This window comes from Pleurodeles waltl, chromosome 5, assembly GCF_031143425.1.
Source record: "Pleurodeles waltl isolate 20211129_DDA chromosome 5, aPleWal1.hap1.20221129, whole genome shotgun sequence".
NCBI lineage: Eukaryota > Metazoa > Chordata > Amphibia > Caudata > Salamandridae > Pleurodeles > Pleurodeles waltl.
In genome coordinates this window covers 1,755,913,549-1,755,938,626 of record NC_090444.1, presented here as the reverse complement: position 1 = coordinate 1,755,938,626, position 25,078 = coordinate 1,755,913,549, and the positions used below count along the sequence as shown (strand labels likewise).

The window sequence follows — 25,078 nt, the reverse complement described above, 5'->3', positions numbered from 1 at the left end:
CGCAAAAGCTGGTGCCTGCCAATGTACTGTGGAGCAGAGTGCGGTGCGTTAACCATCCACTAGGGTGTAGTTTGTGCCTCGTCGGCGAGTGTGAGAGGCCTCACATGCACTTTACATGTTCTCGCACTGCCACATACCCAGGGCTGTGCTGGAGAGGGGTGGGGGGTGGAGCAGGGCTGTGCTGGAGGGGGGGGGGGGGGGGGAGCAGAGCTGTGCTGGAGGGGGGGGGGGAGCAGGGCTGTGCTGGGGGGGGGTGCGCAGGGCTGTGCTGGGGGGGAGCAGGGCTGTGCTGGGGGGGGTGCGCAGGGCTGTGCTGGGGGGGGGGGGAGCAGGGCTGTGCTGGAGGGGTGGGGGGGAGGGAGCAGGGCTGTGCTGGGGGGGGAGCAGGGCTGTGCTGGGGGGGCAGGGCTGTGCTGGAGGGGTGGGGGGGAGGGAGCAGTGCTGTGCTGGGGGGGTGGAGCAGGGCTGTGCTGGAGGGGGGGAGCAGGGCTGTGCTGGGGGGGGGTGCGCAGGGCTGTGCTGGGGGGGAGCAGGGCTGTGCTGGAGGGGGGGTGGAGCAGGGCTGTGCTGGAGGGGGGGGGAGCAGGGCTGTGCTGGAGGGGGGGGGGAGCAGGGCTGTGCTGGGGGGGGGGGAGCAAGGCTGTGCTGGAGGGGTGGGGGGAGGGAGCAGGGCTGTGCTGGGGAGGGGGGTGCGCAGGGCTGTGCTGGAGGGGGCACCCAGGATGTGCTGGAGAGGGCACAGGGGCACCCAGGGGCACCACTCGCACCGGTGTGTGTTAAACCCGGACCCTGTGCCTGGAGCCTCTTCGCCCCAGAGATCCTTCACTTCATCGCTCCCCAGAAAACTGTGGTCCTCGCTCTTTATATCGAAGATACTCGTCAGTCGCCGATACGTTCCCGGGCAGTCGGGAGAAAACTGATTAATCGCCGCCTCCTTCATCACGTTGTCGGTTCTCCTGCGCCGCTCCCCGCACATTCATCCATTCATCCAGCGACTCGCCCCGCGCTGTGTCCAGTTGCTTATTCGCATGACCCGGATGTAAGCATTCAGGACGGAGGGGCTTAATGCGAGGTGCAGCGCCAAGAGGCTCAGGCCTGGGAGGTGCCACGCTTTACACAATGCCCTGGGAGAAGTGATGGATGCTCTCCTGCCGCCCCCTGCGCCTGTGGTGCCTGGCACAGCCGCGGACTCTCCCGTTACACACAGCTGCCCCCAGTCAGTGCCTGGGGGGTCCCCGGTGACCCCCACCGAGGTCAGGCCCGGTCTGAGGGCGGCCTGGATGCACTGGCCCTCGGGGGCCAGGTCAGCGAGTCACCACGGGGTGCAGCTCCTGCCTGCCCTCTGCCCCATTCGCCCCTCTCGCAGCCCCCTGCCCTCCCCACTGACTGGCCTGTTCCCCTCACCCCCCGCCGCTCTCACCTCTCCTCGAACTCCCCCACCCTCCGGTGACCTCCACACCCAGGCACCCCCTCCTACCTGCAGCTCCCGCCGGCTGCCGTCTCTGCCCAGATGCCTCTTTCCCTCTCGGCACAGGCCGTGCGCACTTATCCGCTGGTCTCTAGCTCTGCCCATTCTCCAGTCTCCCACCCCTGATCCACTCCTGCCCGTTCTCTACTCTCCTGCCCAGTCACCACTCTCCTGCCCGTTCTCCGCTCTCCTGCCCAGTCACCACTCTCCTAACCATTAACACATCTGCTGCCCAACACTCTCCGGCCCATTCACCATTCTCCTGCCCATTCACCACTCTCCTGTCTATTCACCACTCTCCAACCCAACACTCTCCTGCCCATTCATTCACCATTCTCCTGCCCATTCACTATTCACCACTCTCCTGTCTATTCACCACTCTCCAACCCAACACTCTCCTGCCCATTCATTCACCATTATCCTGCCCATTCACCATTTCCCTGCTCAAACCCCATCCTCCTGTTCAATCTCCACTCTCCTGCCCATTCCCCACTCTGCTGCGTCTCTCGCCTCTCGTGCCCACCTCTGACCTCTAGTTCACCGCTCCCCCCCATCCTCTCATTTTTGATTAACCCATCTCTTGCCCGTCAGCCTTCACCTGTTGGCTGAAATGTGCAACATACGCGTCACTTTGTCTTCACCACCCACCTATAGGCTCTGTGGGCCCACTGACCGCCCCATTCCATAGCCCCCGCCTCATCCTCCCAGAAAGAGCCCTCACTGCTCCTGACCGCTCTAGGCTCGGTGTTACTATTACAGTTCCACATTAAAACCCAGAGCCTGGTTTCCACCCCCTTAAATCATTTACCAAAAACACTTCCAAAGCATGAGCTTGGAATGAGTGTCGGGTGCACCCGACCTCTCGGGATGTAGGTGGCGGCCACACAGAGACCCGGGCCACCCGACGCACGTGAAATAAACTGGAGGGATGGCGGCAAAGCTCATGTTTCAACAGGAACACTGGGGGTACCAGGTTTAAGATTCTATGAAAAATGATAGAAGTCAACATTGAGTGATTGAAGGCGTGAGGCTCACGCACAATGGGTGAGGTTTCAGATGTCTGTGCACTTGGAGAAGAAAGCATGCACCTATATGTGCCAAGACTTGAGAGCCCCCAAAAAGATATTTTAAAGGTGGAGTAACTCCTGTAATTCCTTGCAGTGTAATCATGCAGAATTATCTCAGAATTAGTTGAGATTCTCCATAATTATATCAGTAGAGTAATTTTGCTTTTAACACTATTTCTAAGCGCAAAAATGGGCGCAAGGATGCATTTTGTCCTAAGAAATAGAGCTAAATACAGGACAGCACGAATAGCAAGCTAAATGTGCCTCCACTGGAGAATTTCCCCTAACAATTGGTGTTATTATCACTAATTCCTCATCAAAGAGTAATGCAGAATTACGGAAACTCCGTTTGCTCCTCCATAACTGAAATTCCACCGGCCCTTGCTTTTTTTGCACCCGAAGGATGAGGAATTGCATTTTAAAACTGAACTGCACCAGGGGAGTGGTGATCTTAACTTGATTTTTTTGTATAGCACCTCATATATTCATCAGGTGTTACATTCAGAATTTACCGATCTCAGAAGGATGGAAGGCTGAGTTGACCTTGATGACATTAGAACACTGACCCTCAGATCACTGCAGACGCTAGGCGAGGAGCACAGACCCACCCTAACCTGAAATACCAATAATGTGCACATATGTCAAGTGTCTTCAGAAGGATATTCTTATTTATTCCTCCTAAGATATCCCTCTCTCCCATGAGAGAATGCTGTCGCCCCTCTGGGTGTCTCCGGATGTTGGAATGCGTGAGGGCAGGGGGCACCCAGCTTGTCCCGCCCCTTGTCCTTGATGTTGGCACGTATGAGGGCAGGGTACATCCTGTGGTCGAAGTGCAGACGATGGGAGCTGTGAGGCTGAGTGCAGTGGGGGCAGGTTCAGTGCGTGTGGGGGCAGGGCTGAGGAGGGGAGGGGGGGCTGAAAAGAGACACCAGAGCTAGAAGCCTTGCTTCTTCTTGGCTCTCTGTCTTGGCGGGGCATACCCCTCCACCCCTATACTTTTATTCCAGCCTTAGGCAAACAAAGATTGACATCCACGGGGTGAGGAATGGCATGTATTCTAAATAAAAGAATGGGAACTGAATCGGCAAAATTAAAAAAAGCTTTGGAACGACGTTCCCTGTCGATCCCTCCAACTTCGACCTCTGGTTACATCCTAGCTTGTCCGTCCCGTGAAGTTGGCACCAGTGTATCCCGTCAGTTGCCCCTGATGCTGGCACGTGCGAGGTAGGGCATACCCAGCTTGCCCAGTCCCTTGCCCTCGCAGAGAGGTGGGGGGCACCTGCATGGACTCCCTGCGCAGCCTTAGATACATATTTGAGTTTCCAGCAGGGCACTCGCTGGACTTTGGCTGCTGTGGGTTTTTTAGCAGGAGTGATGCCTGGCGCCGGCTGATGGTGCAACAGATAGGGCTCCCCACGTGATAGGGGGGAGAGCCCAGCCAGCGAGGGGAGGAGGGAAGAGAGGGAACAGGCCTGGAGGCGGGGGTGGCCGGGGATCCGCGGCCGAGCGTCCCGAAGAGGTAGAGCTGCCGACTGGTGCTGGGCACTGACACCTCCTGCGCCCTGGCAAAGGGGGCTCCTGCGCGGCGCAGAGACTGACCACACCAGTGCCAAACCAGGGGGCGCCAGGGGGCAGCGCGAGGTCCGAGACTCGCAGAACCAGGGCTGAACCAAGGGGTCTCCTGGGCCAGCAGCCGGTCCGAGTCTGCCAGGACGCACCAAACCAGGAGGCTACCGAATGAACCAGGAGGTCCTCCAGGAACAGCAGCAGGTTCAAGACTCGCCCAACCAGGGCTGAACCACGGATCCTGCGGGGGACCTGCTGCAGGTCCAAGACTGTCAGGGCCGGGCTGAACCTGGCGGTCCCTGACTGAACCAGAAGATTCTCCAGGACCAGCAGCAGGCTCCAGACTGGCAGGACCAGGGCTGAACCAACGAGTCTCCTGGGGCCCTGGATCAAGACTGCTAGGACCGGGCTGAAACAGGGGGTCCCTGCAGGAACCAGGGGGTTCCCGAGGACCAGCAGCAGGTTCAAAACCGGCGGAACCAAGAGGTCTCCCGAGGACTTGCACAGGTCCAGGACTGGACTGAACCAGGATATTCCCGGGGACCGGCAGCCAGGACTGAGGCTCACTCGGAGACCAGCAGCACCAGGTCAGAGCCAGGGGTGCCTGGCTCTGAAAAGGCCAATGAGACACAGGCCCAGGCACAGGCACAGGCCGGCACCAGAACCCAGAGTGGCAGGCGGAGCCGGCGTGGCTCTATTGCCCCTGAAGGACACACTGGCCCCTTGAGCCCCAGGGCTCCAATCCTCGTGATCTCGCGCCTCTGCCAAGGTAGGTAGCGCCCTGAAGCTTCGCACCTCACCTTCCCCCCACGCCTTGCAGCTCGAGGGCTCCACTGCTGGTGCAGACAGACCCCGCAGAGAGACATCTCACCAGTGTGCACCTGCGGGGCATGGCCTACTCCTCTCCCTGACATTTTTAGGGGTCTGGAAGGGCGCCTTTACGTTGAGATGTCCCCACTCCCGCTGTGACATGTGCCCCCCAGTAGTTCTTTGCTGCTCTCCTCCTAAGGTACCCAGGAATTCCCGTGAGAAAAGAGGGGGCATCACTGTGAATTACCCCACCGCACCGCACTTCTCCCTGGGTGTCTGTACGTCCTGCCCACGCCCTGCCCCCCACACAGACTCACCTCACCCCTCTGTGTGTGTCAGTGGCCTGCATGTCACGCCTGCCCCACACAGCACGTCGCCCCGACATACCAGAACGTCAGCCCTTTAATCCTAACAACGTACCTCACCCCGGGGTGCCCGGGTGCCATACCTACCCCACACTGCACCTCACCCCTGCGTGCCTGCATGTCAAAACTTTAGTGCCCACACTGCAACTCACCCCAGCGTGGCTGCATGGCATACCTCTGCAACACTTCCACACCTCGTCAGGGGTAGTAGGCGCTATGTAAAATACAGTTGCACTGGGCCTCACCCCGATGTGCCTGCACTTCAGACCCCCCGCCGACGCGCCTCACCCTTCTCAGAGTATCTCCTTATCTCGCCGCCCTGAGAGGTGGAGGGGTGTCAGGGCACAGTGTTTGTCAGCTTGAAATAATCACAGATAAGTGCTGTCATGCCTCCATCGCCCCATCCCACCAAATGCCCCCGTTACAAGTACCTGACGAGCCAGGCTCGCGGCAGCCCGCCCCCACCCTGGCATCAGTGGAGCAGCGACGCCCCCCCCCCCCCTTATCTCCCCCTACACACACACACACACAGTAGTACGTATCATTATCAACGAATTATACGATACGCGCCTCTGATTGGGCGCACAACCCTTAACCAGTAGTATTTACCTCTTAGGCCAAATATCCAGTATCTCTGTCCTTATGCATTCAATTACAACATGCCACACGGCTAGAGGTCGCTGCTTGCAGGTATGGGCTCCCCGTGTCACACACCGCAGCTGCAGCTGCGGGTGCGGTGCACAGGGGGCCCGCCTGCTTCCAAGGGTGGCCCCTGAAACACCAGAGAGGTCGGGGCCTCCTCGGGGCCCAGGGTCTGCTCGAGGGCGGCCTTCGCAGCTGCTGCTGGCACTGCGCGTTGTACCCGGACACGTCTTCTGCGTCCTTGGGACTTCAATGGGCATCTGTGGTGGTTTGCTGTCCTGCATGTGTTTGCGCTTCTGTGGGTGAATGAATGGGTACGTTTACGTATGTGTATGTGTTTGCGCCTCTGTGGATCAATGAATGTGTACGTTTACGTTTGTGAATGTGTTTGCGCTTCTGTGGATGAATGAATGTGTATATGTACGTGTGTGAATGCGTATGTGTTTGCGCCTCTGTGGATGAATGAATGTGTACGTTTACGTATGTGAATGTGTTTGCGCTTCTGTGGATGAATGAATGTTTATGTTTACGTATGTGAATCTGTTTGCGCTTCTACGGATGAATGTATATGTTTACGTATGTGAAAGGGTGTTTGCGCCTCTGTGGATGAATAAATGTGTATGTGTACGTATGTGAATGTGTTTGCGCCTCTGTGGATGAATGAATGTTTATGTGTACGCATGTGTATGGATGAATGTGAATGAGCATGTGTATGCGCCTCTGTGGATGAATGAATGAACGGACGGGCAGGGGAGCGGATGAACAGACGGGCGGACGGACAAAGGACTGCATGGGTGAACGGCTGGGTGTTGAATTTCATATCAATACAACCTGAAACGGTGTTCTGCATCTCCGGTTGTCTCAGACTGTGGTAGGGCATCTCAGGGTTCAACACAACCGCACACAGGTAACACATACACAACGCCCGCCTACGTAGCAGCTGTTTCCAATGCCGAGGTTCACGGTAATCCGTGTATTGTACTAACAGCACACAGCAGCAGCGAGAGTGTAACTTTGCCGCTTTAGCTGAAGGTGCCTCAATAAAGTGATCATTTCATAAGTTCGAAGTAAGAAGTGACTCTTATCCTGGCTGTAGTCGAAGTGGGTTTAAAGTAAATGGTCCAGGTTTTCGAACCCATTAAAAGGATTTTTGTACGTATTTTATGCTACTAGAGAAAAGAAACAGACCCACGCGCAAAGACACACATGTAGATGTTTTGTCTATACACACAAGTAACCACATACAGAATATATGTATGTTTTGTGTTTGTTTTATATATACGGGTATATATATATATATATATATATATACACACACGCACACATACACACACACATATATATATATATGTATATATATATATATCTGTTTTATATATGTGTGTGAGAGAGAGTGTGTCTGAGAGAGAGGGGGTTGGGGAGGGGGGGATTACCAGAGTGCACGCAATTCTTTACTGAATAAGGTTTCTCTACGTAGCCCGGATTTTTAAACTGTTGTCATATGGCCCAATATTGTCATCGAGGGGTTTGGCGACATTATGCACCACAAGACCGAAGGCTGAGTAGTTTGTAAATGTCTACCGAACCCAAGATGGTACATGTGACTCTTTATGTATTTTTACGTTACATATTTATTTTGAAAGAGTTCGCTTGAAGAAGCTGCTTTCATGAAAGCGTAGCTAACAATGGCCATCGAATGGAATCGGTATGTTTAATGGTGTTTTACCTTCCATTCGCAAGTTGTGAATAAAACAATGGGCCTGAGGGTCTATGGATCTAAGCAAATCTATGGCTATAGTTTTCACCGCATAGGTATGAATTCACTGCATGTACCACATAATGTGCCTATTTAACAAACAAATCTTGTTCCGAGCTCAAATGGATGAAAATAATACTGCCACAGAACATGCCACATAATTTTCAATTTTTCACCAACATTTAGATAACCTTGCAGCATGATCTGATTCTCCAAGGGTATGATCCATATAAGCTCTGATAAAGGTAGAGTGGTCTGTAGTAAAAAATAAAATCGACCCTATAACCCAATACTGGACACTTAATACTCAGCACAAGCAAACTAAAAAAACAAAGTCGCACGTTTATTACTACAGTGCAAAGACCATATGTTATGTTATTTCCACTGTACGCTGAAAGTGACACAAAAAATCACCATTTACTTCAACACATGTGGCATCTTATCAGGATTTTAGACAGGGAACCTCGTTTTGTCACGGGGTCTCTTTAATGTGACATTAGCTCACCACACAAATCTATCCCCTTATATCCTAGTCTAACCTGAATTATTTTGTAAAACCAATGCACATGAAGAGGGCATAGAATAGACTGCTTATGCTGGTACAGCCATGAAATATGCTATTTATACGTCTGAAGAGGTTGGGGGGGTGGGGGTTCATGAGCATCTCTACTGAGACCTAGCCCCCTCCACTCCCACAGTGATAATGAACAGCACAATACTCTCTGCATATATATTACACGAATAGTGGTCTCAGAACCCATATTTCACAGAGGTGACGTGGTGCTACTGAATTATTTTTCATACTTCACAGGCATGACGTTGTCATGCTTTATGTATTTCACCTAACGTGACGCTAGTGGGGGGAGGGTGGTGATGTTCCGTTTCATTACCTTCCTGACAGCTACTTAGGCTCTTCACTTAGCAGTACATTTAAATGGTAAATCCCTAAAAACACACCGATCACCTTCATCACGGCCCACTTTGCAACGCCATTCTCTCCGTGAAATGTAAAAAATAGTTTTTTATTGGCCTCCAGATCCACAGTTAACTTTACTGCTGGTAAGAAAATAACATCTATGGAAATATTACGTTCTTACTCAAATAAATGTACATTTTTGTTTTACATTTTTTAACAACTCCCTTTAATCAAAATGAGGACAACAAACTTAAAACAGTTTTCGTTTATCTAAATCCGAGTTGTTTTCCTCCAGAGGGTAGCTTTTGAGTTTTTATTATTGGTTATGTTGTGTTTTATATATAGCGCTATGTGAATCTTCTCAGATACGTCAGGGCGCTGTGTTTGCTCCTGTGTAGTGGCTGGGGTGGGCCCGTGAGAGTTGACACAATCACGCCTGTTTATCAGATCCACTCCGCAGTAATTCCATCAGAGCCGGCTTTGCCCCCATTATCCCCTGATTACCTCACCTGTATTGTTTCTCTCCTGCCCCTGTGGTTGTTGGTGTTTCACTTCAAAGGGGCCTTTTCTGGGGGGACATTAGCATCACAAAGGGGGCGGCGGGCCTGCAGACAGATAGACGGGCCACCCAGGCCCCTGGCACGGCGGCGGTGCTGCGTCTCTCGCCTCCAGGGGCCCAGACAAGCCCCTAACCTCGTTATCTCCTCTGACATGAAGCCAGGGCCGATCTCAGCGTCTTCTCTTCTCTCTTCTAGGTGCGAGGAGCCTGCAGGCCAGCGAGGGGAGGAGACAAGGCGGTTTTAAACTTGGAAGCGGCAAGCGAAGACGAGCAGACGCGTGGCCCTTTAACAGCGCCTGGACAACTGTGTGATCTTGGTCCCACGCACCCGGTGCTCGGAGGTCCGTGAAATTGTGGTACGGATGCAAGATCCATGGAGCTGCTAGACTCGGGGGCTAGACTGTGAAGAGAGTCCCGGTAATTTATCAGTGGCTGAGCTATTCATCCACCTTACAGCATCACCTTGAGGAGAGAGGCCCTGCTGTGACCCAACTGAGTTTACAAGGAACTGGGGCCATACAGCTCAGCTCCTAAAGGTCTGTGGCCCTGCTGTAAGGAGAGGGGCCCGACGGGGCAGCATCTGAGCTGTGAGGTTCTAGACTGCCGCTCAGGGGTCCCCCACACCTGGATTGCACTTTAAAGGATTAGGCGCGCAGTGCGCATCCCTTGGATGAGGCGAGGGAAGTGGCCTGCCTGGAAACATTTCTCCCTCACGGTGAGGAACAGGGCCCAGCTGCCCAGGACTGAGCTGCGAGGATCTGGTTGCGCCTGGAAGGGTCTCCATGGAGTGATAGAGGCCCCGGTGGTCACCTCCTGAGCCAGGAGACTGAGTCTTTACTGAGAGGTTGTAGCTACACCGTGAGGACCCCTGTGTGGGTGGGGAGAGTAACGGAGGGCACCTGCGAGTGAAGCGGGCCTGTACCCCGACACAGCCGCGTGCCTCAGAACCCCTACTTTGGAGAGGACTCGTGGCCTGTTTCCCAGGACCCTGTGTGTGGACAGAGTAACTGGGGACCCCTGCTTCTGAAGAGGGCCCGTACCCTGACGGTGGCCTAGAACCCTGGACCCCTGCGCGTGGAGAGGGCGCGTACCCTGACTGGACCCGGAGCCAAGGACCCCTGAGCGTGGCCCGGAGCTCTTGCAGGATGTATCAAGGCCTCTCCATGGCTTCTAACCACGGCCCCCCGTCCTACGAGGGGGCCGGCTCCTTCATGCACAGCCCCTCGGCGGCCTCCCCGGTCTACGTGCCCACCACGAGGGTCGGATCCATTCTGCCCAGCCTGCCTTACCTCCAGGGCGGGGGCTCCTCGCAGCAAGCCGGCTCGGGGCACAGCGTGTGGGGTCAGACCGGCTCGGAGCCCCCCGTCTACAGCCCGGGCCCCTCTGCGCCCTCCCGCTTCTCCTTCGCCTCCAGCCCCCCAATGAGCGCCGCCTCGTCCAGGGAGGTGGGCTACAGCACCCCCCTGGCGCTCTCCACCAACGGCAGGGACCAGTTCAGCCGGGGACTGAGCGGGGCCTACCCCAGCCCCTACCAGGCCTATGTGAGCCCCGACATGGGCAGCCCCTGGACCTCGTCTCCCTTCGAGAGCCCCATGCTGCAGAACCTGCAGAGCCGGGGGGGCCCCGGCGGGGCGCGGCACCCCAACCTAGGTAAGGAGAATTATTATAATCGTTGTTATTATTATTACTATCATCATCATCCAGGAGCCGGCACCCCAACCTAAGTAAGGCAAATTATTATTGTTGTTATTATTATTATTTAAGGGCCCGGTACCCCAAACTAAGTAAGGGAAATTAGCATCGTTATTATTATTATTATTATCTAGGGGTCCGGCACCCCAACCTAAGTAAGGAAAAATGATTGTGGTTATGATGATGATTATTAATATGTTATGTTGCTATTATAAAGGATGATAAAATATTTGTGTTACACTAAGATAAATGGTAGGTATTTATCATAAAAATGCTAGTGTATGGTGTATTATATTAGTATTGTTAGGAGGGTCATTACATTACTATGCTCATTATTTTGCTTAAAATTTAATAATAATAATAACAACAATAATATTAATACCCGTTTACAAGATGTCATCAATATCTTGTTATCATTTGGTTAGTAACGATACATTTTTGTCACAGTGATGATTACTAATAATAATATTAATGTTGCAAATGACTTGCTCTTATTTTTAAATAATATAAAACTCCTGGAAGTCTAAGTTTCTAATATGGGTGATGCTAGCGTCATAAGTTAGGTTGTAATGTCATCACTTGGTTGGTACTTACACCTCTAATGAGACAGGGTGAAGAGGGCCAGTACTCCTGCCAGTGCTATCCTGCTGCCATCAACAGACAGCATCACTGCCTCAGCCAGGACAGCGCTGATGACGATGAGTATTATTACTCGTCTTTGTTACTACTAGTACTACGAATAAACCACAAAGTGTTCTTGCTGCTACTGCCATTTATTATAAGAAACAGCTCAATTATTCGAGTGAAACAAAAGTGATGGTGAGAAAGGACGAAGATGGAAATTACTATTACGACCACTAATGAACAATAGTAATAATATTAATAATAATAGTATTTTTGTTATTATTACAGCGAATATAATAACGACATCGTTATAATTGTCGTAATTACTCATCTTTGTCCCGCTAGGATAATTAAGCTAGCTATTAATATTATTATTAGTAGTAGTAGTAACATTAAAATTATGTATTGTTATTAGCAGTAGTGCTAACAATGACGTATAATATGTATCATCATAGTAATCACGATGATGGTGTTGATATACAGCATAATTATCCCAGCAACACAAAGACCATTATTATTCTTAGTAGAAGTAGTACTGGTAACATACCACTGCTGATAATAAACAGCTTAATTCTCCCCGCGGGACAAGGATCTCTTAGTATTATTGTTGTTACTGCAGTAGTTCCAGAAGGCGGGACGCATCGCGCGAGATCCTGGGCGGACCGCGCAAACCTGCGCGTGAACCGCACTGCCTCGCGCTTGACGCTCACGGCCTGGCTCGCGCCTCGGCCAGCCTGTGAACGACGCTGCAGGCAGCAGTCTGTCGAGCCCCGCAGCTGACGCCGGAGCAGGCCGTGGCCACGAACATTCCCGGAGTGTGAACTGTGAAACCACCAGCGCCGCGCGCGCACCTCCGAGCGGACTCGTGCAGATACGCCGGTCACAGGTGTAAGCGCGTTTCACTGTAGACGTTGTGGGTGTCAACCCGCGCGTGCAACCAAATTACAGTGATTTGTTTTTACGCAGTAAAGGATATTTGAAAGCAAGTGAAGGTGGCGTAAACAGCCTGGAGTCTTAATTTTGGAGGATAAGCCACCTGGCCACGTGGTACTTCGTTTGTATAATTGACAGAAAAGATTTCAACCCATAACACAGTTCTCCAGTTTAGTTCAGTTCATTTCTAAAAACAGCGTATTTAAATGCATCCATATAATTTGTATTATCATTACTATTATTAGCTTTGGTATTCCTAATAACATCACTATTATTCTTTGTTATTGTATTAAATACTACTACTACTGCAAATAATAACAATACTGGCTGGATCGAAAGAACAGCACATTAGTTAGTTAGGGAGAAGTGTCTAAGTGTGCTTGTGAGTCCTTCTTTGTGTATTCTGATATTGTGTTGTGGATTGGGTCTGTGTAGTCTTACCTTCAGAGATGGTGAGCTCCCTAGACAACAACTCACCTTGCAGAAATATACATTTTCCACATCATTTTTATATTATTTGTCTATATCGGGCACATGAACACGCATGCCTGTTTACAATCAACACACCCTTACAAACTTAGGTTTAGCAGTAATTCAAGGACTTAATGTCCTGTTTCTGTCTTACTTTGTGTGGCTGTGTGTGCGCCTGTGTGTCTGAGTACTTACTAAGTTTGAATGTATTTGTGTGTGTCACGGTGTATTTACGTGACTGTGCTTGCTGGCGAGTCTATTATTCTTTACCTGTATGCTCGTTTGTATTGTGTATTTCTGTGTGTGCGTCAGTCTGTGTCTGAGTAATTAAGTTTGAATGTATCTGTGTGAGGGTGTATTTACGTGTGGGCAAGTCAATGTTTCTGTACCTGTATGCGCGTTTGTATTGTCTTTCTGAGTGCGCATCGGTGTGTGTTTAAGTAACTTACTTTAAAAGTATCTGTGTCAGGGTGTATTTGTGTGTGTCTGTGAGCGTCGACGACTCAATGTTTCTGTACCTGTATGCGTGTCTGTATTGTGTCTTTCTGTGTGTGCGTGTCAGTATGTAATGAATGGAACGAAGTGTACATTCGTTTTTTGGGATGGGATACAGCAAGGTCGCCTGGTAGTAACATTAAACCGCGAACACAACAAATCAACATTTCCATGTGCATAAATTGTAAACTGTTTAGTTTACAGAACCCGAGGTTGGAGCTGGAACCGGTCTCTTTGCGGGATTCTTTCACGCACTCGTGTGTAGATGTCAGCGTGGACCTTCCCGCATTTTGAAACGGCTCCTAAGCCGTACAAATGAGGCGCAAATTTATAACTCACAGTGAAGAACAAGCGCCCCTTACTAACACCATTTTTTTAGAATTCACACAGCCAGTCTAAGCAGGGCAACATTTATTGAATCTTATGATGTGTTTGGTTTTAAATACCTTTATTAGTTCTAGCGCACTGGGTAATAGTACCGTCAGTTATTCACAGAGCCTTGAAATGGTAGCGGTGCCTTAAAAGCACTACATAAAAATATTATAATTATGCGTCCAAACATGCACTGGAGTCGAGTTTCAGCCTAGGCTGATGCCTAGTAGAAATCAGGTACAAGGTTGAGAGATTGCGGCGGGGGGAAGCAGGCAGCAAAAGTTTGTATTGTAGCAAATCAACCTCCTGCCGTAATGGCTGGAAAAGGTGGTGTGGCTGGGGAAAATGTACAGGAAAATATTTGTCATTTCAGAGGTGCGACATGCAACAATATTAATGATGCGTTTTATGTAGCGCCTTGCACGGCACTTTAGCCATTCTAAGGTCAGTCATTTCGTACAAATAAATGGACCGAGATCGTGCTGAGAGAACTAACACCATAAGCCCTGCATTGGCCCACCTAACGAGCCCGAGGGGTGCAGGGTGCATTAAAACACACCAAGAGAGCAAGCAATTTACAGTATAGAACATACAGCTCCGGGGAAAGGGGTTGCATCGCTCTTTGCATCACCTGCTGCGCGCTACAGCAAGTTCACCACCCGGTAAATAAATAGTCCTTCACGCTGACCATTAGCCTGCTCCGAAGCACTCCTAGTTTAGGCTTATTTTGGGACACGGCTATGTGAGGTCCTAGTAGGGGTAATCGTAAAATAAGTAGTGTCATCATTGCAATGATAGTAGCATTAGAATTAATATCGTAATTGTTATTCGTAATATTACACGCGGGAGCGTTTCTAAATTCTGAGCCTCGACTGTGTTAAAGCGGATTCCATGCGCCGGTGATTTATTTATGAGGTCTGATTTTTGTGATTGGATTGTACTTCAAGGAGTACCGTGTGAACTATAGGTGTTGGATATTATTTGAGATTCTGATGTGATTACGACGATTGTTAATGTTATGGGCATTCATAATAATACGAATATCCATAGAGATAGACGATGGCACGGTTCCAAATAAAACGTCTCGCGTTCATTTGAAGTCGCTTTAATTGGGGACGGCGCGGGGTACTGCTTTTGGGGAATAAAGCTAATAAGAGCACGTCGCACGAAAACGGACATTAATATAAGAAGTGTAGTGGATCACCTCTCTACGATGTACTGGAAGACGACAAAGCCCAATTCAGAAATGAACCTCTCATACCGGAAAGGTGACCTTGTGCTTCCGGGATACGGGGAACGACGTAGACGTGCCTGTGGCGTAAGGCAGAGGTGCGACGTACGAGGTGTGCGTCTACGAACGTTCGTGCTGCAGGATACGCCGCAGGTCACCTAAGCGTCGCGCGTCGCGTGCTCGGCGGGAGAGGACCAGCGTTGAGACTGGGGATATTAACACGTGTTTTTAAAGGGCACCTTTCTTGGGGGCAGAGTGGCAGAGGCTAACGCAGTAAATATATACTGGTTAGTTTTTGATCAGTGCTTCAAGAGTTGGATATTAAAAACATTATAAGGAATTGAGATGGTCATTATTATGATCACAGTTAATCATATTTTCTATTTCGGCGCGCGCCAGACACTGAGGCCCATATCTAAACTTTTTTTAGCGCCGCATTAGCGATATTTTTTGACACAAAAGCGGCGAAACTTACAATTGTATTCCGTAAGTTTGTGCCGCTTCTGCTCAAAAAATGATACAAATGCGGCGCTAAAAAAAGGATAAATCAGGTCCATAATTGTATTTTGTAAGTTTGCGCCGCTTTTGCATAAAAAAATGACGCAAATGCAGTGCAAAAAAAGTATAAATATGGGCCCGAATGTTTTGGCTCTTTAAATTAGAAAGATTATAATTACACAGTTCAGAGGTACTTTACTGGGATGATGTTTGAGTGGTCATTATCTGGTTCAGGAAGGTCCTTCTCAGTGGTATTTTCGGACAAGACTTGGATATAATAACATACCTTGTTAACCGGCCCCTATACGCTCTTGTAGCCTGCCATTGCGGTTTCCCTGGCATGCACTGTGCGGACTCACTACCCATTCATCTAAAAACTCGTCTGTGTCTCTCTTTCAGACAAGTACTCGAGCCACTATCTTGGGACAGGAAACCCGTAGACAGTGCAGTAGCCAGAGAGAAGAGAGTTGTTATTTTCATTTGTTAACCTTATTGGTGAAAGTACCAGCGTTATGGCTGAGTGACTTAACGCTGGCTTCTTTCGTCTTCAGTGATCTGCTGGTCTTGAGCTTTTCCACCCGGTAAGGTGGATGCCACCTTCCAAATTACTGAGCTCAGTAAAATGCGCACAATCACTGTGGGTAATAGTAACACTTGATATTTGCAACGTAGACGTGCACCATGAAAATGTATATAAACACATATTATAATTATTAGTTATTCAGGAGTGACAGAAAAAAATAACATATTTACTAGGGCTAAAAAAAAATGATAGTCCCTTCCCAAGCAAGGACAATTGTCCTGTAGGGGTTGACAACTGAATGGTTGAGCTCAGTAGCTACCTAGGCATATACCAATGCTAGTTTAATATAATTTAATGTCGTGCACATTACAGTTGCACTCACTGCTCAGCTGCGACCAGTTACCATCCCATTGATGAGAGTGGCAGATTCCATGTCCTCATCTCGTGAATGCTGCCATTATTAATGTGGGTTTTATTGTGAGTCTTGCAAGGCATATTATAGAGCCAGGCCACTACCCTCTAAGCACTTAAGAACAGTATATATTATTGATACACAAATCCAAATCCTTGCACTCTCACTGACAGTGTATCTGGACCTCCATTTATGCTCTGCCAGCACACATAAACAGTGGGGAACAGGCGTTCACGGCGAATTAAGTGCTTAAAAACTCAAATCCATTCTTTGAAATAGTAATCTGCAGATTATAGACAAAGCATTGGAATTATGGGTCAATGTAAAACCAAATTATATTACAGGGTTCCATCAATTATGCAGCACAAAAAAGTGAAGTATGTAGCCACATATAACACATTATACAGCATTATTTCAGCGTTTTGTCATTTTAGCACTTATTAACACTGTTCAAAGATTGTGCCAGGTTAATACCAGCCTCACACTGGAACACAGCAATCTACAACAGAAATGAGACCAGCTAGCCTTAGCAAAGGATTTGTAACTGTTCAGTACCACGCCTGTATTTTTATGTAACTTTTAATATCTCTGAACTAGAAAAATAATTCGTTGGAATCTGAAAACGTGCAGCAGTGGGTGCATTATGCGACAACTGTGTTAAATTCATAATAATCAGAAAACACTGGCACTGCAGACTCTGATCAATCAAGTGCCTTGATTTCAGTATCCTTACTATATTGTAACTTATTAGCATGGGAAACAAAATAATGAAAGTAACGGTGCTAATAATGACAAGAAACACAGCGTGTTTTTTGTTTTCGTAGCCCATATTATCATTATGATTATTATTATTACTATTATTAAAGAGTCCTTATAGAGCGCACGGCTACCCAAAAGGGGCTTCCCGGCGCTGCTAGAACAAGTGAGAACATGCACTGCTTATATGAAGAGGTAGGTTTTCAGTTGTTTCCTAAAACTAAGCAAGTTTTTGTTTGAGCTAAGATTATTAGTATATTATTATTATGGGCTTATGGGCTACGCAAAGGCTTCTCCGTGCTAGTTAAAAATAAACGTGCCTATGGACCCAAAAGAACAGGGATTAGAGAATGTGGTATAGCCAAGTTTTTAGTACCTTTCTGAAGGAGGTCTCACTGTTTTCATTTCTTAACTGTGCCGGTAATAAATGTAATAGTTTAAGGGTCAGATACGAAAACAATCAAAGTCCTATTAGGGTTGTACGGAGACAGGAGGGCCTTAATCATGACAGGCCCTTCCTGATTGATTACCTTATATGCAAGGCACAATGTCTTTAATTTTATTCTTTCCGCCACTGGGAGCCAGTGCAGGATTGCGATACTGCTTTTTGCTGATACATATTTGGGGATTTTGAAGATGGTTCTAATGGCTGCATTTTGTTTACTTGGAGCCTCTTAGTAATGATTTTAGGTGAACCTAGATACAGGGAATTCACCTGAACCACTATTCTCCTGGAATGCATAGGTAGCAGAGCAATGATTTAACGTAGTACCCTCAACAGTGCAAAGCAGGCTGTCAATAGTTTTTTACTTGACTCTCCATAGAGAGGTGTCCAGCTGGAGGCCTACATTTTTTATTGAGGGTGAAGGGATTGGAGGAGACCCTAAACACTTTGGCCAGCTAAGTGCAGTTTGATGTGTTGATTTGTTCCCTAAAATCATCAGCTCGGTTTTGCTTCTGTTAAGTGTCAGTGAAAAGTTTGACATCCACCATGCCACCTTCTCTGGGCAAGGGGCAAGCTGATGTTGAGCACCTAACTCAGGGGTGAGAGACACCACTGATTGTGTGTCATCAGCGTAGGAGACAATTGATAACCCATATTCTAAGACTATGTCAGTAAGTGGCGGTACATAAATATTGAAACGCTCTTTACTTTTGGTTTGGTAGGGGGATGCTCTCCCAAACACGGGGCCAGTGGAATTGATCCCAGAGTGAGGGATTGTTTCCAATCACCATTAGCTCTGTTTTGTCCTCGTTTAACTTGAGACAACTTGTCACCACACACCTGGTTACCTGTTCCAGACAGGTAGTGAGTCTTTCAAAAGTTGAGTCAGTGCTTGGTGTCAGGGAGACAAAAATCTAATTGTCGTCCACATTAGACACCATAGTAAAACCTAAGGCAAATGATGTCTGATAAAGGCCAGATATACACATTAAAATGTGTGGGGCTCAGCAAAGAGCCCTGGAGTACTCCGCAGTCGAGCCAATTTATTTCCAAAAAGAAAGGCCCTTCACTGGCCTGAAAGCGCATGATAGCAAAAAACGGTGTTAGCATCTTTAAACCCCTTTCTGTGATTCCAATTTCTTCCAGCCTTTGACAAAGAATTGAGTGGGATACTGTGTCAAAAGCTGTGCTCAGATCCAGAAGAATGAGTGGCCAATGAGAGAGCTGTCTATGTTCTGCAGCCAAATCAAAAGCCAGTCTGCGTCTGGTGCAGTAAGCCATTACAGTCCAGAAAGCAATAGAGAACACCATTTAACAATTTTTCCAAGGGAGTAGTGAAATGGGTCTGTAGTGTTCCACTCTGTAAAGATCCAAGGACAGTTTATTCAACAATGGGCGAATTATCGCATGTTTCTATGTATAACAGCCTCTCCTCTTTTCAGTAAGATATCTATAGGAGCCGGATCCAGAAGGGAGCCTGACTTAACTGTTAGCTGTTCTTAGAATATCTTCTTTAGTCAGTTTTGGAAATGTCGAGAGTTCCACTGCAGGCTTCCAGGTTACATTGCTTTAATAGAGGAGTCTGCTGTTCCTGAGAGGGGATTGTAATTAACTCTGAACTTTTCTAAAAAGTAATTGGCCAGCTGCTCACACCATTCCACGAAGAAAGGGGGGCGACCTTTGTGATGTTAGGTTTTAGAAAGGAATTAACAATGGCATACATTTCTTTGGATGGATACGAGGACTGACTGATCCTGTCAGCAGAGTCTTTTAACCTGGCTCTGGGGATCGCGTACGGATACTTTTTTATGGCTTTCTTAAAGGTTTCCTTACTATCCTCATCAAACCGGAATCTACATTTTTTCCATATCTTTTGCATTCTTTCTTCAGCTCCCTTATCTCAGGCAAGAACCCTTTGGCACTGGATCTAGCACATGGAGGTCTACATGCATTCTTAGGGATTAGCATCTCTAACGTCGAGTTAATCCATTTCTTGAAGGTCGAATAAGAGCCAACAAATTTGCCATCTAGTCCAGGACTGCTTCCTAGTTTGTAAGGTCCAGTTTGGACCACTGTCTGGAGGAGTTTGCTGGTGTTCTTTTGGGACTGAGCCCTTCTGTTTTAGGGATAAAAAAACGGAACCAGCGGGTGATCTGCCCATGGGACTGGCAAAGGGGCATTCTTCATCATAGCTGCGATATTTGTGAAAATAGAATCGAAAATATGAACCTAGGAATGTGTAGGGAGTGTAACTAATTGATCAAGCTGCATTGACAAGAAGTCCTGTCTAAGGTTTACAGCTGGGAACATGTGATAGCATCCATATGAATGTTCAGATCCCCCAGTAACATGAAACTGGCTGCCAGAAGGCTATGTGATGCTGCAGGTTCTGGCATGGCCTGTACAAACTTTGTAGCAGACCCTGGTGGACGATATAAGAGCAGGCCAGAGAAGGTGAATGTATGTGAAAGTTTGATTGAGGGGAGCAGGCTTTCGCAATCTGCGGTATCAAGGAAGGACTATTTACACTCAAAGTTCTCTTTGAAAATGATAGCTACGCCGCCTGCTTTTTTCCCTACCAGGTCATTTCTTGTAGTTGCGTAGCCAGGTGGAAGCTCAGCCACAATAGCTGGCCAGCTATCCTCATTCAACCAAGTTTCTGTTAGAAAGATGACTTCAGGGCGTTTTTCCTCAAACAAGATAAACAGCTCAAGACTATGCTTGGGGAGCGACCAAGTAGGTTGAGTAGGAATATTTGTCAGCCAGTGGTTGGCTGTTTAAAAGCTACAGGTGCTTGTACATTCTCTATGGTGTGGGTCTCATTAGTAGCTGTGTCAGCAATGGAAGCAGATGACCAGTTGCAGTTCGAGCACTTACTTGGCATAGTATTTGGGTCCAAGGAATTTTCGCAGTCTTTCTTAGTCAGCTTATTAAGGCTTCGCAAAGCCTCAGAGGTGTAGTATAAACGATCTGCATCGAAGTGGGCAGAGTTTTTGGCCGCGGATGGGTGCAGAAGGGCTTGCCTTTGGCACGGCTGTGGCCTCATTAAATAGTGTTCTGGACACAAGAAGAAAGAGCTGGACCGCCAACCAAGATAGTGTCCTCCCGTGTGCTGATTGGGAGGCAACGGGCTCTCAGCACCACCAGAGAGAGCCTGTCTCCGGGAATGCCCGAGCACCAACTTTAAAGTGTCACAGTGCTCAAACAAACAGCAGTTCAAGGATAAGACTAAGTGCGCAAAATAAAAGTATTGCATTATTTTAAAAACAGATTAAAATCACAAACCTCACTTTGTTATGTCATACTGTGAAGAACGACATTTGTAACAACAATACTAGAACTTCTAGTACTACTATTAATTATTAAGGTTAGTAGTTATATTAGTAGTAGTAGTTATGGTAAAACTATTAACTTTAGTACATGTACTCATAGAGATTTCAGTATTCTTATTACAAGTACTTGTGACATTAGTAATAAAAGTGGTAGTAGTCCTATTGATAATACTATTAGTGCTTATAGTAACAGTAGTATTGGTGGTGGTAATAGTGGGAATAGTAGTTACAGTAGTGATAGTAGTGACAGTATTGCAATAACAGTGGTAGTAATAGTGACAGTACAAATGGAGGTAGCAGGAATGGTAGTTGTAGTAGTAGCAGTCATAATTGTAGCTTTGCTGGTAGCAGTAGTTGTGAGAGTAGTTTTAGGAACAGTAGTGGAATTTGTTGCAGTCATAGTAGTAGTGAGAATCGTAGTAAATGTGGTAGTAGACAGTAATAGTGGTAATACTTTTAGTGGTCATAGTGGTAGTAGTAGCAGTGACTAGAAGAAGTGGGGGTAGAAGTAATAGCAATAGTAACAGTAGTAGTGGCAGTATTAGTTGTAGAAATGGTGGTAGTAGTGACAGTACGAGTAGAAGTAGCATTAATGGTAGCAGTAGTAGTGCCAGTTGTATTAAAAGTAGCTTTGGTAGTGACAGTAGTAGTGATAGTAGCTTCAGGAGCAGTAGAGGAATTGGTTGCGGTAGTAGCAGTGACAATGGTAGTATTCACAGTAATAGTTGTAATTCTTATGCAGTTATAATACCAGTAGTAGTTGCATCGTGGTGTCAATAGTAATGGAAATAGTGACCGTAGTACTGATATTAGCCTTGGCATCAGTTCTAATGGTAGTAGGAAGGGTGGTAGAAGTGGCAGCAGGTGGGACGTAGCAGTAATGGTGGTTGTGGTAGTAGCATCAGTTGTAGTAACAGTAGTAGCGGTAGAGGTGATAGTAGATGTAGCAGTAGATGAAGGTGCAGCAGTCGTGGTAATAGTAGGGGCAGTTTCAGAAACATTGCTACTTTTATTAGTTAAATCTCCTATCTCTCGGATGCCCTATGTCAGTAGGAACCCACCCTGAACATGGGATCTGCTAACCACAGTCTCCTTCCTGCACCCAGGAGACTAGAGTCACTTCCAGGTTTTGGTCCTTTAGCCTTGCAAGACATTGGCACTCCCCATCACCAGGCATCTGTGTAGGCCACTCTCTCCAGGACTTACATTAACATATCATTTATTGCTGCCAGAAGGACGCAAGGCATTATTCCTCTCACTCACTCAAACCGCTTTTGATATGTCATGTATGCTTGTAGTATCATTAGATTATAGATGTATATGGGTATGTTTGCCTGTCTTCGTCAAGATACCCCCACATCTTGGGTAAATAACCCCAACCACAACACATCACTCTAGTGTGATGTCAACCATGCACGGCAAGGCTTCTTGTCGAAATGCTACAGTATCTAAATAAATAAATACTATTATGCAAATGCCCTATGTAGAGAATGGTTCCTATAGAAGAATACTTTGTTCTTACATACGAGCAATGCATAGAATTATTTAAATCACTCGTGTGCCCTTTGTGATGATTTTTTCTAAGCTTAGAACAGTAGAGTGGAAGTCAAAACAGAACAAAAAGTTACCCGACCCACACAAGGCACCCGACTCAGTGATCTCACGAAAATGATCTCATAGTGAGCGTAAGCATTGCCATGTTTGACGCCCTGTGGACTCTGGATTGGGCCTGCACAAGCACCATGGAAGATGGACATAATGTGTTTGGTTAATTTAGGTAAAACGATTATGTAAGTGCTTGCAGAATTGCCTACACGTGTATATTCTTAGACCACGACCTAATAACTTGTAAATCTAGGCTGGGGGAAAACAGGGCGGGTCTCCGAGTGGGAATAATGATTATAGCCACATAGCGCAGGATAAGCCTTCATGTGGTCACTCTGAAGTTGTGCTGCGGGGTTAGTCTGCAGCACGTGAAGAAAAGGCACACACTGGTTAAAAGAGCAGTGATGAATGGGGGTGGGGCTGACTGATGTTCTACTTGTGAGTACAGAACCCATGTACCAGTTACAAGTGGACTGGGCAACTTCCCGAGATGGCCATCCTCCATTTTGAATAACAACAAGTGCATTATTAAACCCATAGGTGAACATTCATACACCACAGCCTTGAGGCATAATGGTGTGCCACTTTTCTCATGTTTGTGGGCCCTGGTGACCGCATGTTTTGTGATATGATTAGTTTTCACTTTAATTAAAAGCGGGTAATGGACAGCGTCTCATTAACATTCTTGCAGAGCTTGCCCAGGGACTTACTGCATTTATTAAATGATATAGCATTTGTGTTTATAAACCTGGCCTTGCTGTATGACTGATAAATGTGCCACACCTTACCAACCTCAGCAAGTTTGGGTGTACATGTTCCAAAACCAAGACTGCCTTAAAATGGCGCTAAGGACATAGGGTCTATTGGCAACTATGCGTCAAGAATCAGATAAACAGTAACATAACTGTGACAAACATTAAAAGGAGTGTAATAATTATGGAAATAATGCTATGTCCACCGTGTAGTCGAAATTGCCTACGTTTGTGTTCGAGGTATGTATTTTTCTTACTTTCAGAGTTCATCCTAGTAGTTTCACGCTATGTGTTATAGCTGTAAACACAAACTTATGGGGTTCCCTTAAAAGGAAAGGATCTTTAAAAATTCACCGAGGTTGGGTGCCAGACAAATTTACAAGGACATTGGGCCTATCGGGAGCTCCAAGGAGAGTGTGAACCCCATGCGCCACTGTAACTGCGCGGGCCTCCATTACACCTGAATTTGGCCCAAGAAATGAGGATAATTCTCAAACTTTCCTGTTTGTTTTTAGGTTGAGCGTGCAACCCTCTGACCTGTTGTAATCTATCTATTGGCTTTTAACCATGCCTACTGCACGCCCATCATCATCACTCATTCTTAGACTTGTCTTTCAAAAATCCTTTGTTATCACTGGTAAATGCTTTACGTTTGTCCCTCCTTGAGGAGGTTTTGTTACCGCCTTGGACATCAACCATGTTACATGGATATTGGCCATTTGACTGCAAGCAAACTTCTTTTTCCTTTTGTGTCCCTCCTTCGCGTTCATGGCGGCCATGGCTCTTTGAATCGACTCATTTATATCAACTGTTTTACTTTTCATTTTCAATGTAAGTGGCAAGAAAAGTCCAGATAGGAATTACAACATTAACTGCTCTAACTCGAGCAAACGCAAGACCCACTGCATTGCAAATGCTTGTTTTGGAAGAGATTTGTAGGTTTGTCCTTAAAATGGAAACATTGAAACCACAATTCCCAATATCAGTAGTACTTTTGATTAAAACACAAAAGCCCTGATTACAACTAAGCCACAAAATTTCAACCCCTATGCTGAGTTGTCAGACTTTATCATAACCGTCATTATCCCTGTTAAATTTATTCAGGTCAAAGTTGCCGCAGCTTAACGGGGTAAAAAGGCTAGAAAATAAAGAGGATATCCAGATTTTCTGTCAGCCAGCACCAAAATCCACATTATTCTACTTTATGGGGGGGGGAGGGGACTCTGAATGGGTGCTATTTATCGCACTGATGAATTCCAACCCTCTGGATATTGCAGACCTGCCAACTTCAACATAAATCTCGCAGTGTGAGGAGGGTGCTTGGCCTCGTGCCGAGAAGCACCTAAGAGACACTTTTGCCCCCATCGCGGCCCCAAACCGTCTCCTCTGAAAAAAAGCAAAAGCTTGCTGAGACTGTTGCCATGTCCTTTGGTGTTTACACACCCATTAATAGACTTAGACAAGTTAAAAGCCTCCAAAAACACAGTGAAAACTGCTGTTTACAGTGGTTTTCAGCTTGCTTTCCTTGCCACAGTGTGATATTGGCTTCTCACTGGGTGACTGTGTGATTGGTGCTAATTTTGTGTGTCACACAGTGGTACCGTGTGAGTTGGCAGGTCTGATATTGGATTTGATCTGGTGTGATAAATAATGAACACCTTTGCTTGGCTGTCGTAATCAGGGCATATGGCCAATGGAGAACTATGCTTTAATGAATCTGACTGTTATTGATGAATGTTACTTTTATTAAATCCAGGTGTCTGCTCTGCCCTCTCTTAGAAAGCCTTG

General features: G+C 47.3%; 1 protein-coding gene across 2 annotated transcripts in view; it reads left to right on the top strand.

Moving 5' to 3' along the window:
- The window catches only part of GATA4 (GATA binding protein 4), a 125,650-nt gene that overhangs the window by 7,040 nt on the left and 93,532 nt on the right, over positions 1-25,078 (top strand). Inside the window, exons 1-2 of one of the 2 annotated variants that reach the window (XM_069236155.1) lie at positions 4,744-4,870; positions 9,346-10,799. In XM_069236155.1, coding sequence (XP_069092256.1) covers positions 10,295-10,799 — 505 coding nt within the window. In that variant the 5' untranslated portion in view covers positions 4,744-4,870; positions 9,346-10,294. Of the gene's footprint in view, positions 1-4,743; positions 4,871-9,345; positions 10,800-25,078 lie in introns of those variants that run through there. The other variant, XM_069236156.1, reaches the window with a different exon arrangement.